This window comes from Callospermophilus lateralis, chromosome 8 (assembly GCF_048772815.1).
Source record: "Callospermophilus lateralis isolate mCalLat2 chromosome 8, mCalLat2.hap1, whole genome shotgun sequence".
Lineage (NCBI taxonomy): Eukaryota > Metazoa > Chordata > Mammalia > Rodentia > Sciuridae > Callospermophilus > Callospermophilus lateralis.
The window spans coordinates 121,069,981-121,081,920 of record NC_135312.1 but is presented as its reverse complement, the minus strand read 5'-3'; the positions used below and the strand labels follow the sequence as shown (position 1 = coordinate 121,081,920).

Genomic DNA, 11,940 nt, shown 5'->3' with positions numbered 1-11,940 from the left:
GAAGCTCAGAGACAATACAATTTGACCACTAAACTGATGATCTGAGAAAATGAATTCAGATGTGGAAGAAACTCAGCCTCTGTAATACTCTGTGTACCTCCCAAATGATGACGGTCTCTAAACCCCAATGAACCAGGCTTCTGCAGGTGTGTTGTCTATAAAAGTTTTTTTTTTTTTTTTTTTTTTTTGGTATGGGGGATTGAACTCAGGGGCACTCACTGAGCCACATCCCCAGCCCTATTTTGTATTTTATTTAGAGACAGGGTCTCACTGAGTTGCTTAGCACCTTGCCTGTTGCAGAGGCTGGCTTTGAACTCCAGATCCTCCTGCTTCAGCTTCCTGAGCCACTGGGATCACAGGTATGCTCCACTGTGCCTAGCTTAAAGATGCTTTTGTAGAAAAACTGAAGACAGCATTACAATACTAGCTTTATTCTCTGATAATAACTTACTAGATTACTTAAATAAATTCTATTTTTGAGGTGTTCCCTGTGATGACACTAATAGAATATTAATCCAAATGGAGAGTGACTGAATGATGAAGTATCATGGGGGCCTCTTATCAATGTCTCAGCTTAGGGGACTGGAGCTTGCACCATTAGTAGTCTCTTTCTTCCCTATTTGGAGATCACTTGGGGGTCTCCATTTGGGCTCCCTAAGACTAATCCTCTTGCTGCTTACAATTATTCCTTTTAATTACTCCACAAAAGAAACCTGATTCATTTTCTCTCTCTCTCTCTCTCTCTCTCTCTCTCTCTCTCTCTCTCTCTCTCTCTCTCTCTCTCTGTTTTTTCAACCCTTGACTCTGGCCAAATGCTTCCTTGACCTATTACAGAAGTAATGAATGAGACTGCCTTCTCATCCTTAGTCCCACCCATTATTCTCTCACCTGAGCGGTTTCAACCCGTTAATGACGACAAGCTGTAGTTCTGTCAACACTGCTTGCTATCCCATGCCACCACTGCATGGATGCAATAAGGATTCCTCACCGACCCAGCACTAGCTTTCTTAAGGTCTTGTCACCAACCCAGCATCTAACCTCTTACTACAATCTACAAGGTTTCAAGTGTAGAAGACTGCCGAATATGAATGTTATGTCAATAAGGAAACGGTTGTTTTTCAGAAATGCTCCTTTAGCTCTTCGTATTCTTAGTATTTTTATCTGAAAAAAAATTATTCTAAAATTCGTTTTGGGTCTTTGTTACAACTAAATTGGTAAAAGTATATTTCTATTACAGGCTGTGTTAAATTCAGGACCGGGTACAATGATTATAAAACACACACGAGTAGGCAAATAGAACTAGGACACTTAGCAAAGCTTCCCTTTCCAATCCGACATCTCCAGGGCAGATTTTAAGCAAATACACAGCCAAATGGGAAAAAAACAGGCAACAAACAAAGGGAGTGCGAGACCTTAGCGTGTCCCACAGACCCACTGAAGTCCTTCGACCCCACTAAGCGCTCCCACCACTCTGGCAGGACTGCTCCGGGACCAGCCCGCGGCCGCCCTAGTGTCCCCCTCTGTCCTCTCTAGTCTGGTCGCCATGGCGCGATGCCTGGTCCTCCAGGTCGCAGCCTTTCAGTCTCGCGTGGTGGGGGCCTGCGGGATCGCCGTGTCCCACTCGGCCGTTTCCCCTTTCAGGCTGTCAAGTGGAGAAAACGCTCAAAACTCCCGATCCGGTGCCCAGAACAAACTCTGAACTGACACCCGGGCAGAGCCAAGATGGCAAACCCGGTCTGCGCGCGCCAACGTCCCTCGCTTCTCCCGGCTCCCGAGCCCCGCCGGCTGTCCTCCCGAGGCCTCGGCAGTCTTCCCGGGAGCGCTCCGGGGCCGGCCGGGGGCCGCGGGCGGCCGAGGACCCTGCTCCCGCGTCCCGGACTACAGATCCCAGAGTGCCTCTGGGACTCCGCGCCCTCCCTCGCCGCTCCCTCCCTCCCTCCGTCCGTCCCCTCCTCCCTCGGCCCTTGTTGTTTTGGCTGGAAGCGCTCCGGCGGAGTTTCAGAGAAAGTCTGGGCAGAAACCAGAGCCGGGCACGAACGTGGGGAAGGGAGGGGGAAAGGGAGGAAGAGAGGCCGGGAGCCCGGGAGGTGGCGGGAGTGGGACCCCGGGCCGCGCCGTTCAGAACCAGCCGCGCGCCCCGGGGTGGGGGAGGCGCGGGGAGGAGCGCGAGGGGACGGGACAGTGGGATTCCTCCCAGGAGCAGAGCCGCCCAGCGCCTCGTTCCTCCGCGGCTCCCCGCCCTCCTCGGCGGCCGTGAGCGCGGACCCACCCTCCCGCCAGACCCGGGACCTCTGCAGCTCCCCGCGACGCCTCGCGCTTCGCCGCCCATTCGGTGGCTCCCTCGGTAGCCCGGGACCTGCCCTGCGTCCCCTGCCCCGAGGAGCTTCACGGCTTCTCTTTTCCTCTCGGCTGCCCAGGCGCCGCGGAGAAGCGACCCACCCTCCCCGGAGGAGAGGGAAGGCGAGGATCGCGCCCGGCGCACCGAAACCGAGAGCGGGCGAACCGGAGTGGGCACCGCACAGGGCGTTGTGTGTGTGTGTGTGTGTGTGTGTGTGTGTGTGTGTGTGTGTAGCGTTGTGTCTGCTTTGGAAAGCGCTCTGGGGAGGTCCTGTCTCTAGGGGGCGGAGCGCAGGGGACTGAGGCTCCCGCTCCGTGTCGGGGCAGAGTCCCACGGAACACCAGCGCTGCCGAGGCTGCGGGCGGGACGGCGCGCCTGGCGGCAAAGCGGGAGCACTGAAGGAAGGTCGGCCAGTCCTCCGCCCAGCTCGGCCCCGCTCGCTTTCTGCTCACGTCGGCGGACCTGCGGAGGGGAGGCTCGAACGCGCCGAGCCAGCGCTCCGTGGAGCCCCGCCGCCCCGTCGAGGAGAGAGCGAGGTCCTGTTGGCTGCGCGCTCTGCAGGCGCCTGCTGTATCGGGAGCGCGCCCACCGACCCCCAGCTGCCGGCTCAGAGCCCGACAAGCGCGCACCATGAGCGGCGGCGAAGTGGTCTGCTCCGGGTGGCTCCGCAAGTCTCCCCCGGAGAAAAAGTTAAAGCGTTATGTAAGTAGAGCTCCGGCCACGCTCCGCGGCCTCGGCGCCCACTCCCCTCCCCGGCCCGCTCGCTGGCTGCTGGGGTTTCTTCGCATCCCGGTCTCTTTGCCCACGGCCCCATTCCAGGCAGGCTCTGCACCCGCTGCTGTTCACTCACGCCCTGGCGTCCACTTGGCCGGGCAACTTTCTTTATCCAGATTCCAGATGGCCTGCTCCTCCAGCCCCATAGCCCCAGGGGAGGGCCCAGATCTTCAGCTCACATATCTGCATATTTTTGTTATTCCTTTTAGCAGGGGTGGGGTGTGATGGGGAGATGAGCCTTTTTCTTTATATCTGCATCTAATTATGATGGTACTGATGGGTACTACATTTCCCGCACTAGGTAAGCCACTGAGATTTTAAAACTAACCCGTCTTCCCTTCGGTCCGCACTCCCTCACTCCAGCCCCTCCGGGTGGGTTAGAGGGAAGCGCGCGATGGCCCTGAAAAATGGACAGTCGAGGCAAGCATCTCAAATGCGCGCACAAGGAAAAAAAAAAGAAAAGGTATTAGGCGTCCTAACGTTTGCATTTTCGCGGTTTTGAATTCAGGGACAGTGGAGTTTGGCCCGTGAGCCCTGCCGGTTTGATGCAAGAGGAGAGCGCTGGGGGGAGCCTAGTGGCTGGTTTTTGGGAGCTTTGGACGCCTTGTTAAGCCTCACAGGAGGGGACAGCTGTAGCCAGCAGGGATTTCTGTGTATTGTGATTCTTTCCCAGGGCACCAGAATGGCTTAAATGGTATTTGTGTAATTGATACAAGATGTTGATTATGTGTTAAACCGTTTTAGTTGTTAGGAAAAATATTCCTTGAAAGAACCAACCTCACGTAAATGGGGATCTGAGCCCTCTTCAGGAGCCTGGGACCTTATTTGCCCCTGCCATCAGTTCTTTTGTGGTTCTCCTTGAAAAGGGGAAAACTGACACTTTTGCCCTGGCATCTGCAGCAAATATTTTTCTAGTAAAATGCACTTCCAGAAGCAAGATTTTACTCCCTTAAATATAAGTTCATTACCTGTACTAATGGAACCTGTTTCTATTGAAGGATATCTACACCCAATACTGAGCTCTAAGGTTAATCTTATTAGTCACTGTTTGCTTGCATAAAATAGAGTGAAGTGCAATATTTAACTTTACTGACAACTCAGCAGTGAGTTTTTGGTTTATTTTCTGCCAGAATTTGTTACAGACAAGTAATTTCATTGAGGAACTCCATTGCACATCATGAAGCTCTCCAGAGAATGGTTGGATACTTCCAGATTCTCTCTCTATCAGTTTGTCTGAGTATCCTGGTAAAGATGCTAACTTTAAAATTTTGAGTGAGCAGTTGTTTGTCCAGCTCTTAGTTTTAAAGACAATGTATGTGTGAGAGGGGAGCGGCCAGGGAGATAGAGATACTTGTTGAGAAGGCACAGTTGGGTCCTTGGGGCAACTAAATAACACATTTGCTGAACTAGATAGTGATAATAGATATTTAATGCATTCTTTCACATGGTTTATGGCTCATCCAAAAGGCACTTGAGGCACCAACCATAAGTTTACAAAATACAATAGGAAAAAAAATCCCTGCCTCTTAGGCATGCAGTTTAATGTAATATTAACCAGGAAAAAGATTGTCTTAAAGAGAGCCAAAAAAAAAGGAAAGTCTCTAAATATATACATATATATGTGGTGTATGTGTGTGTACATATATAATATGATTACAGCAGTTTTCTGAGGTAGGCTTTTTATACGTTTTACAGCAGAGAAAACAGGTTCAATAACCCAAACATGCCAGACGTGGGATTTGAACCCAGATCTGCCTGATTGGGTTATAAAAGGTCAATGAGTCTCATCTAGTTCATTTCAAATGAGGAGCTCTGACTAGGTCAACTTAAAGGTCCTTTGAGATTATAACTTGCTACGAACCTAAGAATAGAAGTTGAGAATGCAGGGAAGAGGTGTGGATCAGATGCACAGTGCTAAGGAAACACATGACCCAGCATTTGCCTTCAAGAAGCTTTAAGAGTCTTTGCCACAAGATAAGCATGTGTGATAAAGTTAACCATGAGTGCATAGTGTTTTCTGTGTGTCCAAGTTGAACAGTGTGGATAATTTTATCAATGTTTCAAGGAACAAGCTCAGTATAGTCTGAAATAGTGAAAATATACTTTTGTTGTTGTTGTTGTTCCAGGGATTGAACCCTGGGGGCGCTTGACCACTGAATCACATCCCTAGTCCATTTTTATTTTTTATTTCGAGACAGGGTCTCGATAAATTACTCAGGGTAGTGCTAAATTGCTGAGGCTGGCTTTGAACTTATTATCCTCCTGTCTCAGCCTCCTGAGCCACTGGGATTGGGTGGCATGTGCCATCATGCCCAGCTGAAACTGTGGAAATACTTGATCGATACCTACATTGTGTTTCAGCATGGGAGGAATATGCCTAACAGCTGGGATAACCAGGGATATCTTACTTGGTGGGACACTTCTGTTGTCATTACTCATTAGAGAAATAGGTGTCCAGGAAGGTGGTCCAGGAAGACAGTGGGGGAGATGGCTATCAGGAGTTAAGGGCTAGGAGGATGACATGGAGTGTAATTGTAACTTAAACAAGTCTTACCTTAAATTTTATCTGTCAGGTTGGTTGTACAGAAGAGTTCGATATTCTCAAATTATTGATGTTTTGATTTTGGGATCCAGTTCTGGTAGTTTTTGCTAAAGCAGCATTGACCATTAAAGATAGAGACAGATATACCTGCGTTTCCTGTGCTTGATTTCTTTTTATGTCGAATCTTTATTTTCTGGATAAAAAGAAACTTTGTAGGCTACCCAATAGGCAAAATGTTGCTGGATAATGGTTTTAATTTTTTTACTTTTATTTCTGGGGTGCTGGTGATCAAACCCACATGCTGGACAAGTGCTTTGTTGTTGCGCTACAGTCGAAGCCATTGATAGTGGTTTCTAATGAGCTGATTCACTGTGAAAAGCTATCTTGGATGCATGGTACTGTAATTATTCAATGAGACTTTAGGGAGTTTGAGCATTATGATTCTGCTGGGAAATATGTTGCCCGTGGGACTTTGACAGTTGTTTCACTGTTTACAATATTTATAAGGTAGTCCAAACACTGATTAAGATGATCATTTAAAGCTTATGAATAACAAAAAAAATTGTTTTAGGCTTATCTTTAAAGCCATCTCAAATTATGGCCCCCAGTGAATTCCATTTGCAACTCCATGTTTGGTCTGCCCTTTCTGTCACCTCCAGGAGCACTATTTTCTTCACATAGTAGCTTGCTCATCTTATGTGGAAAGCTTTCTTGGATTTCCTAAAGAGAGTGAAAGTGACATAAGATTAAAAGAAAGTAAGAAAGACTTGAGCACATCTGCCTCTCCCCCATCTTCTCTTTATTTTTTCTGTATTTGCAAACAACCAAGAACCTCTTATATGTATTTCTCTGTGAAGTTTTTAAAGTTTGCTTAAAATGCAGGTGAAATTTTCCATGCTTTTTTCCTGTTTTCTTTTGTTACTCCCTTGTTGCTATCTGCATCCTGTGTTATACATTAAACAGCTGCTTTTTTACTTGGTTCAGGGCCTGAGTGGAATTATACACAGTAGGGTTACAGATAAGTAAACTGGTAGTCTGCACTCAACAGTAGTACTTAGTTTTTGTTTTTAATTTTGATTTAAAGTTTTGTAACTGACACATAATAACCATACGTTATTTATGGGGTTCAGGGTGATAATTTGATGCATGTATGCAGTATATAATGATCAAATCAGCATAAATAGCATTTTCATATGTTTAAATATTTGTCATTTCTTTCTGTTGGCAACCTTTGAACTCCCCTCTTCTGGTTCTTTATAAAATAAAAAAAATAATAACTGTTGTAAGTATTCAGGTTTTTAAAGAGCTGTTGGAAAAAAAGTAATGTTGAATTTTCATTAGGAGCTGAAATTTAGCTGAAATAAAATGTAAGGCTGTAAACAAAGGATTGCTTCAAGCCAGCTGGCTACCACCATGGCTCTGTGGGAGGAGTTTCCCTGTGGCCCACCTCCAGCCTGGACTCCAAGCTGGGGCTCCTCTATGGCCCAAGGCCTGGCTATCAGCCTTGGGCAGGTGTGCAGTCTCAGCAGGAGAACCTGCTTCTGAGGCTGCAGCAAGGTGTCCTGTTAGCTGACAGCTAGCCTGGGAGCCAGGGCTCAACCAGTTCTTGGGTAGGTAATCTGTACCCAGCTGGAGCTCTGTCTGCTTTGCAGCTGTCAATTAATAGGAGAGTTCTTGTCTGGACTTGGAGAACACAGCCTTGGTTCTGGAAATGGGCCTAGAAACAGAAATAGCCTCTCCCACTGGGTGGGCACCTGACATCTGACATGGAGGAGGGGATGTTTGGCAGGTGGAAGCTCAGCATCTATCTCCTTGGTGCAAGGACAGCCGAGGACCTGTGCTAAACATGAGGTCCCTACTCAACAGTGTCACTACAACAAAGAGGACTGAAATGTCTGGAAGCTCCTCCTGTCCTTGTTTTTTTCAAAACAAAACAAAACAAAACAAAAAACTCATTTATTTATTTATTTTTGATTGCCAGCAGCAACCAACAGATTCTGAAGCTTTTGCTTACAGTGATTAAAGGAGCATAACAGTGTGGAAGGAAATTTTTTTCTTGCTATCTTCATGTTGGTAGACATTTAATTCAAATTCCTAATGTTTTCTTTTTACCTTTTCAAGTGTGGCAGGACTATTTCCATTAACAAAGATCTTCAACTAGCAATTACATTAAGCCTTTATAATAGTTAATGATAGTTAATTCTTTTGTTGTGCCTAGGCTTAATGAAAAGTAGAAAACTCTAAATCTAAAACTTGCTGAATCCTTAAATTCGGTGGTTGTCTTTTGGGAATTCAAAATTACCATGTGGAAGGTATATCAGTTTGGAGTGTAGTTTTAGAATTCTGCTGGCTTTTTAAAATTATTTTTTTCTAAAGATTATTTTTTAATAAAATATAATTATGTGGCAAGAATTATCCTTGGTTGTCATCTGAATTGGTTATTTTGGTGCATTTTGCCATACTAAATCTGGTTGTCATCTGAATTGGTTATTTTGGTGCATTTTGCCATACTAAGACGGTATGTAAGGAACAAAGTAAAATTTCATATTTTAAAGGCAACATAAAAATATGTAGATCAGGTCTTGATAACTTACAAAATGAGAAAGCTTAAGAGGTAATAGATTCAAAACATTCATTAGGTGTCAGCACTCCTGATTTTTTTAATAGAGACTGGTGGACAGAAGGGACATTGAAGTAGGTGGACTGCTACTTTCCTTTAGAAGAATTTTGTTTTAAAAAGTAATTTGAGGGGCTGGGGTTATACCTCAGTGGGAGAGCACTTGACTAGCACACTTGAGGCACTGGGTTCGATCCTCAGCACCATATAAAAATAAAATAAAGGTATTGTGTTCACCTACAACTAAAAAATATATTAAAAAAATTTAAAAGTAATTTGAGGCAACTACTGATGCTTTAGGAGGCACATTTTTCTGCTGTGGAAGGAAACTCAGATCATGTGTCAGAACTAGATTCTCCTTGACCTTACCACTTCTCACCTATGTGATCATTAACTGTTCCATTCTCAGTCTCCTTTCTTGTACATTTTGGGGAAGAGCAATAGATCTAACAGCCTAAATTTTTCCAGGGGAGCATTCTTCTTTTTAGACATCTCCTTGTCTAAGACAGGTTGGTGCTCCATAGGCTGTATTTTGGGGTAAAAATCTCAGTTTTTGTTCATCTTAAATAGCTTAGCTGAGTGTATTAGAAATTGCTGAAGCAGAATTCTTTGCAGATCGTCTCCAGCATTTGAGCAGAATGTAAATGCCCAGAACACAGGGCCTTTGGCTACTCTGCTCCTGTGCTGGGTACTATCTCCCTGTCTGTCTACACCCAGAGTGGTGATTGGCTCAGAATAGAAGTTCAACAAGTATCTGTTGACTGAATAAATAAACAGGTATTTCTGGAGCTTTTGTAATGTGCCCTGTGTGGAATGCAGTGAAGGGACAGGATTACTCCCTGCCCTTAAGGAGTTTCTAATCTATTTGTGAAGACAAGCTGTAAAGACATGAACATTTAAATCATTTTACAAGAGATACGTTATGGGGCCATATATGATATGATTAATTGCCAAATGAGGCATAGGGATTATAATTGCCTAAGAGTTCAGAGTGAGAAGAGAGCTGGCAGGAGAAGACTTCACAAATTCTGTTCTTGGAAGAACTGAGGTGCTACCTAGAGCAAAAGCAAAATCATGAGTGAAGGCTGGTTTTAAAGGAAGAGGGCATCCTAGTGAAGAGAAGTGCTCTGAATCCTTCAGTTCCATGCATGGAGTTTGGACTGTCTGCTGGAACTCAACTTTGAAAAGCTTTTGTTTCTGCCTGACCTAATGCTCTTGGTGGACCCCTAACCCACAAGTGCATTTTCTGCATCAGCCTAGAAACAAACAGAGCCACCTATTTGGTCACCTAGACTTATTAAGATTCCAAGGGACATGTGTTATTTAAGATTTCTTTATGTCTGTTTTAAGTGAAATAATTCATTCTGGCAAGCATTTAGTTTACAACAGAGAGGGAGCATGTTCTGGTGGGAGGAAGAATAAAAGAGCCTTTGATTCATTTGCTTCTGAGTTCCAGCAGGAGGGCCTGCGCTGCCTTGGGCTAGTGTCTTATTTTGGACTTTGGAAGCCATCTTAGCCCAGCTGTGAGTGCCAGGCTGTGTTGGAGGGAAGAGAATAATGCCATTGGATCCCATTAAACCCCTTCTGACTGTTGATGGAGGGCTTTCTCTCATTACACATTCCTCACATTAACATGGTGGCTAATTTCCACCAAGTTAGAGCTCCATCTGAATTTGCCATTTGAACTTGGATTGAAGTCACAACATTTCTGGGACTCCTTTTATCTCAGTCCGTCTATGGACTGAGGACGGGAAAAAAACGTATCAAGTCACAAGTGTCATTATTCTCTCCTCTTGGACCACAGTACAAATAAAATTAGCATTCTTCTTTAGATTACTCTGGGGAAAAGTGGCTCATTGTACTGTGGATTTCCACATGTATTAAATAAGTAGCCTCTTCCACTGCCAACCTGATGGCTGCAGGAGGCTTACTGAATTGTAGGTGGCAATTTGGGCCTATAGAATTGCTGGCAAAAATCATTTTAGGAACTGGAAGTTTTTGCCCATTCCGACTTGTATGTGTGAGCACCTTAAATATACAACAGTGCCTTCACTGGAAGAGTCTTATGTTTTAAACAATTCTTTAGTTTATCCAGAGCAAAAATCTCTCCATTTGAAAAGTTCTCATTGCCAAGTGCATAGAAAGTGTATAACGTAATAGGCTTTTGACCCTCTTACAGCCTGCTTTATAGAAAGGAGTTAAGACTGCACCGTAAGGCATATTTTGTTGTTATCTCTGTTACATTAGCTCTTGAAGCATTCTGATTACAAGTTGTAGCTGCCAAACCCTGTCCTGCAGTATTATCTGGAGCAAAAATTTTCCATGTGGCTGTTTTTACAGAGCTGCCATATGCAGAAGGTGTAAGTTGTAAAGGAGCAGAACTTCAAATGTGAGTTTTCTTATTTTTTTTTCCATTTAATTGTTCTTTCCTTACTTCTTTGTGTATGTTTCAGAAATGTTCATCATATTTCCAAACTGAGTTTTCTTTCATTTTTATGTACTAGAAAGAATGCCAAATTTACCAAGAGTTTTTTTTTTTTTTCTTTCTCCCAGCTTTTTTCTTTGACTTCATACTTGGCCTAAAGTAATTTCCTAAGTTGTGTTCTTAAAAAAAACAATGTCCTAAAAGGGGGGAAAAAAAAAAAAACCCAAAAAACAAATGGCTGCATTGTTATATGAATTAAAAACAATATACTGAAAGTCCAAACATTTCTTTTCAATTTAAAAAAATCTTGGGTCTTTTATTTTTTTTTTTAAGGAAGAAAAATACCAAGCTTTGCTTTAGCTATCCCGTTCATTGTTTTTCCTTTCCCCTTTTTATTTATTTTATTTTGCTTTTCGTGTAGTTTGAATTTTTTAAAAATAGTTTTGTACACTTTTCTTTAAGAACACTACCCATGGAATAAAACCTATCGCAATCCCATTTTGCATTTTAAGAGAAAAATGAGAGTAGGTCTTCCCATGGTCTAAAGAGCAAATTGATGTCACACAGTGCCAGCTTTTGTAATTTACTTTCACGATGCCTGGTTAGATTTAGTTTATCATCATTACATAGAAATATTTAGCTGTTATGCATAAAATAAGCAGGGAAATGTAATTTTAGTCAGGAGGCCTGTTTTTCTGTGCAGGTGGTAACATCAAGAGAACATTGAAAACCCAGCCTGTTTTTGTTGTAGTTTTTATTGTTGTGTTTAATGCATTGGTTTGCTATGGAATTGTATCTGCTAATTTTTTCAAATGAGAGAAAAACGAAGCATTCCGTCCCACTGTTCCCTGCCCTCTTGGTTTTATTTGTGTCACTGTTGTGTGGTAATGAAGATTAGGAATGATGATATTCCACTTAGCATGTAGGTTGTTTTTCTCTCCTGAAATGCAGTTTTTAGTTACTACTGTATTGGGAAATGTGGTTAGGCCACTTTCTGACTGGCAGAACTCCTCCCTGAGATGACTACCTGATTAAAGAATTAAACGCCTGGTGTGATTTCTCAGCTCTGATCCATAGCACATTCCCATAAGTATCTTGGCCAAAGTTGTGGTGGCCAGAATTAAAGCATTTCTGGCTCAAGGGATGACCTCTTGATTATTCTAGAGAAGTGCTTTAATTTTTGACTTTTGAAGAGAAACACTTGGTAAAAATGCTACCTTCCATGTTTTGAATTCCAGTGGTGT

At 43.9% G+C, this 11,940-nt stretch overlaps 1 protein-coding gene across 2 annotated transcripts in view; it reads left to right on the top strand.

Moving 5' to 3' along the window:
- Positions 1 to 2,101: 2,101 nt before the first annotated feature.
- Positions 2,102 to 11,940, top strand: part of Gab1 (GRB2 associated binding protein 1) — a 115,067-nt gene continuing 105,228 nt past the window's right edge. For both annotated transcript variants that reach the window (XM_076864507.2, XM_076864506.2), the window contains exon 1: positions 2,102 to 3,040. In XM_076864507.2, coding sequence (XP_076720622.1) covers positions 2,969 to 3,040 — 72 coding nt within the window. In that variant the 5' untranslated portion in view covers positions 2,102 to 2,968. The remainder of the gene's footprint in view (positions 3,041 to 11,940) is intronic.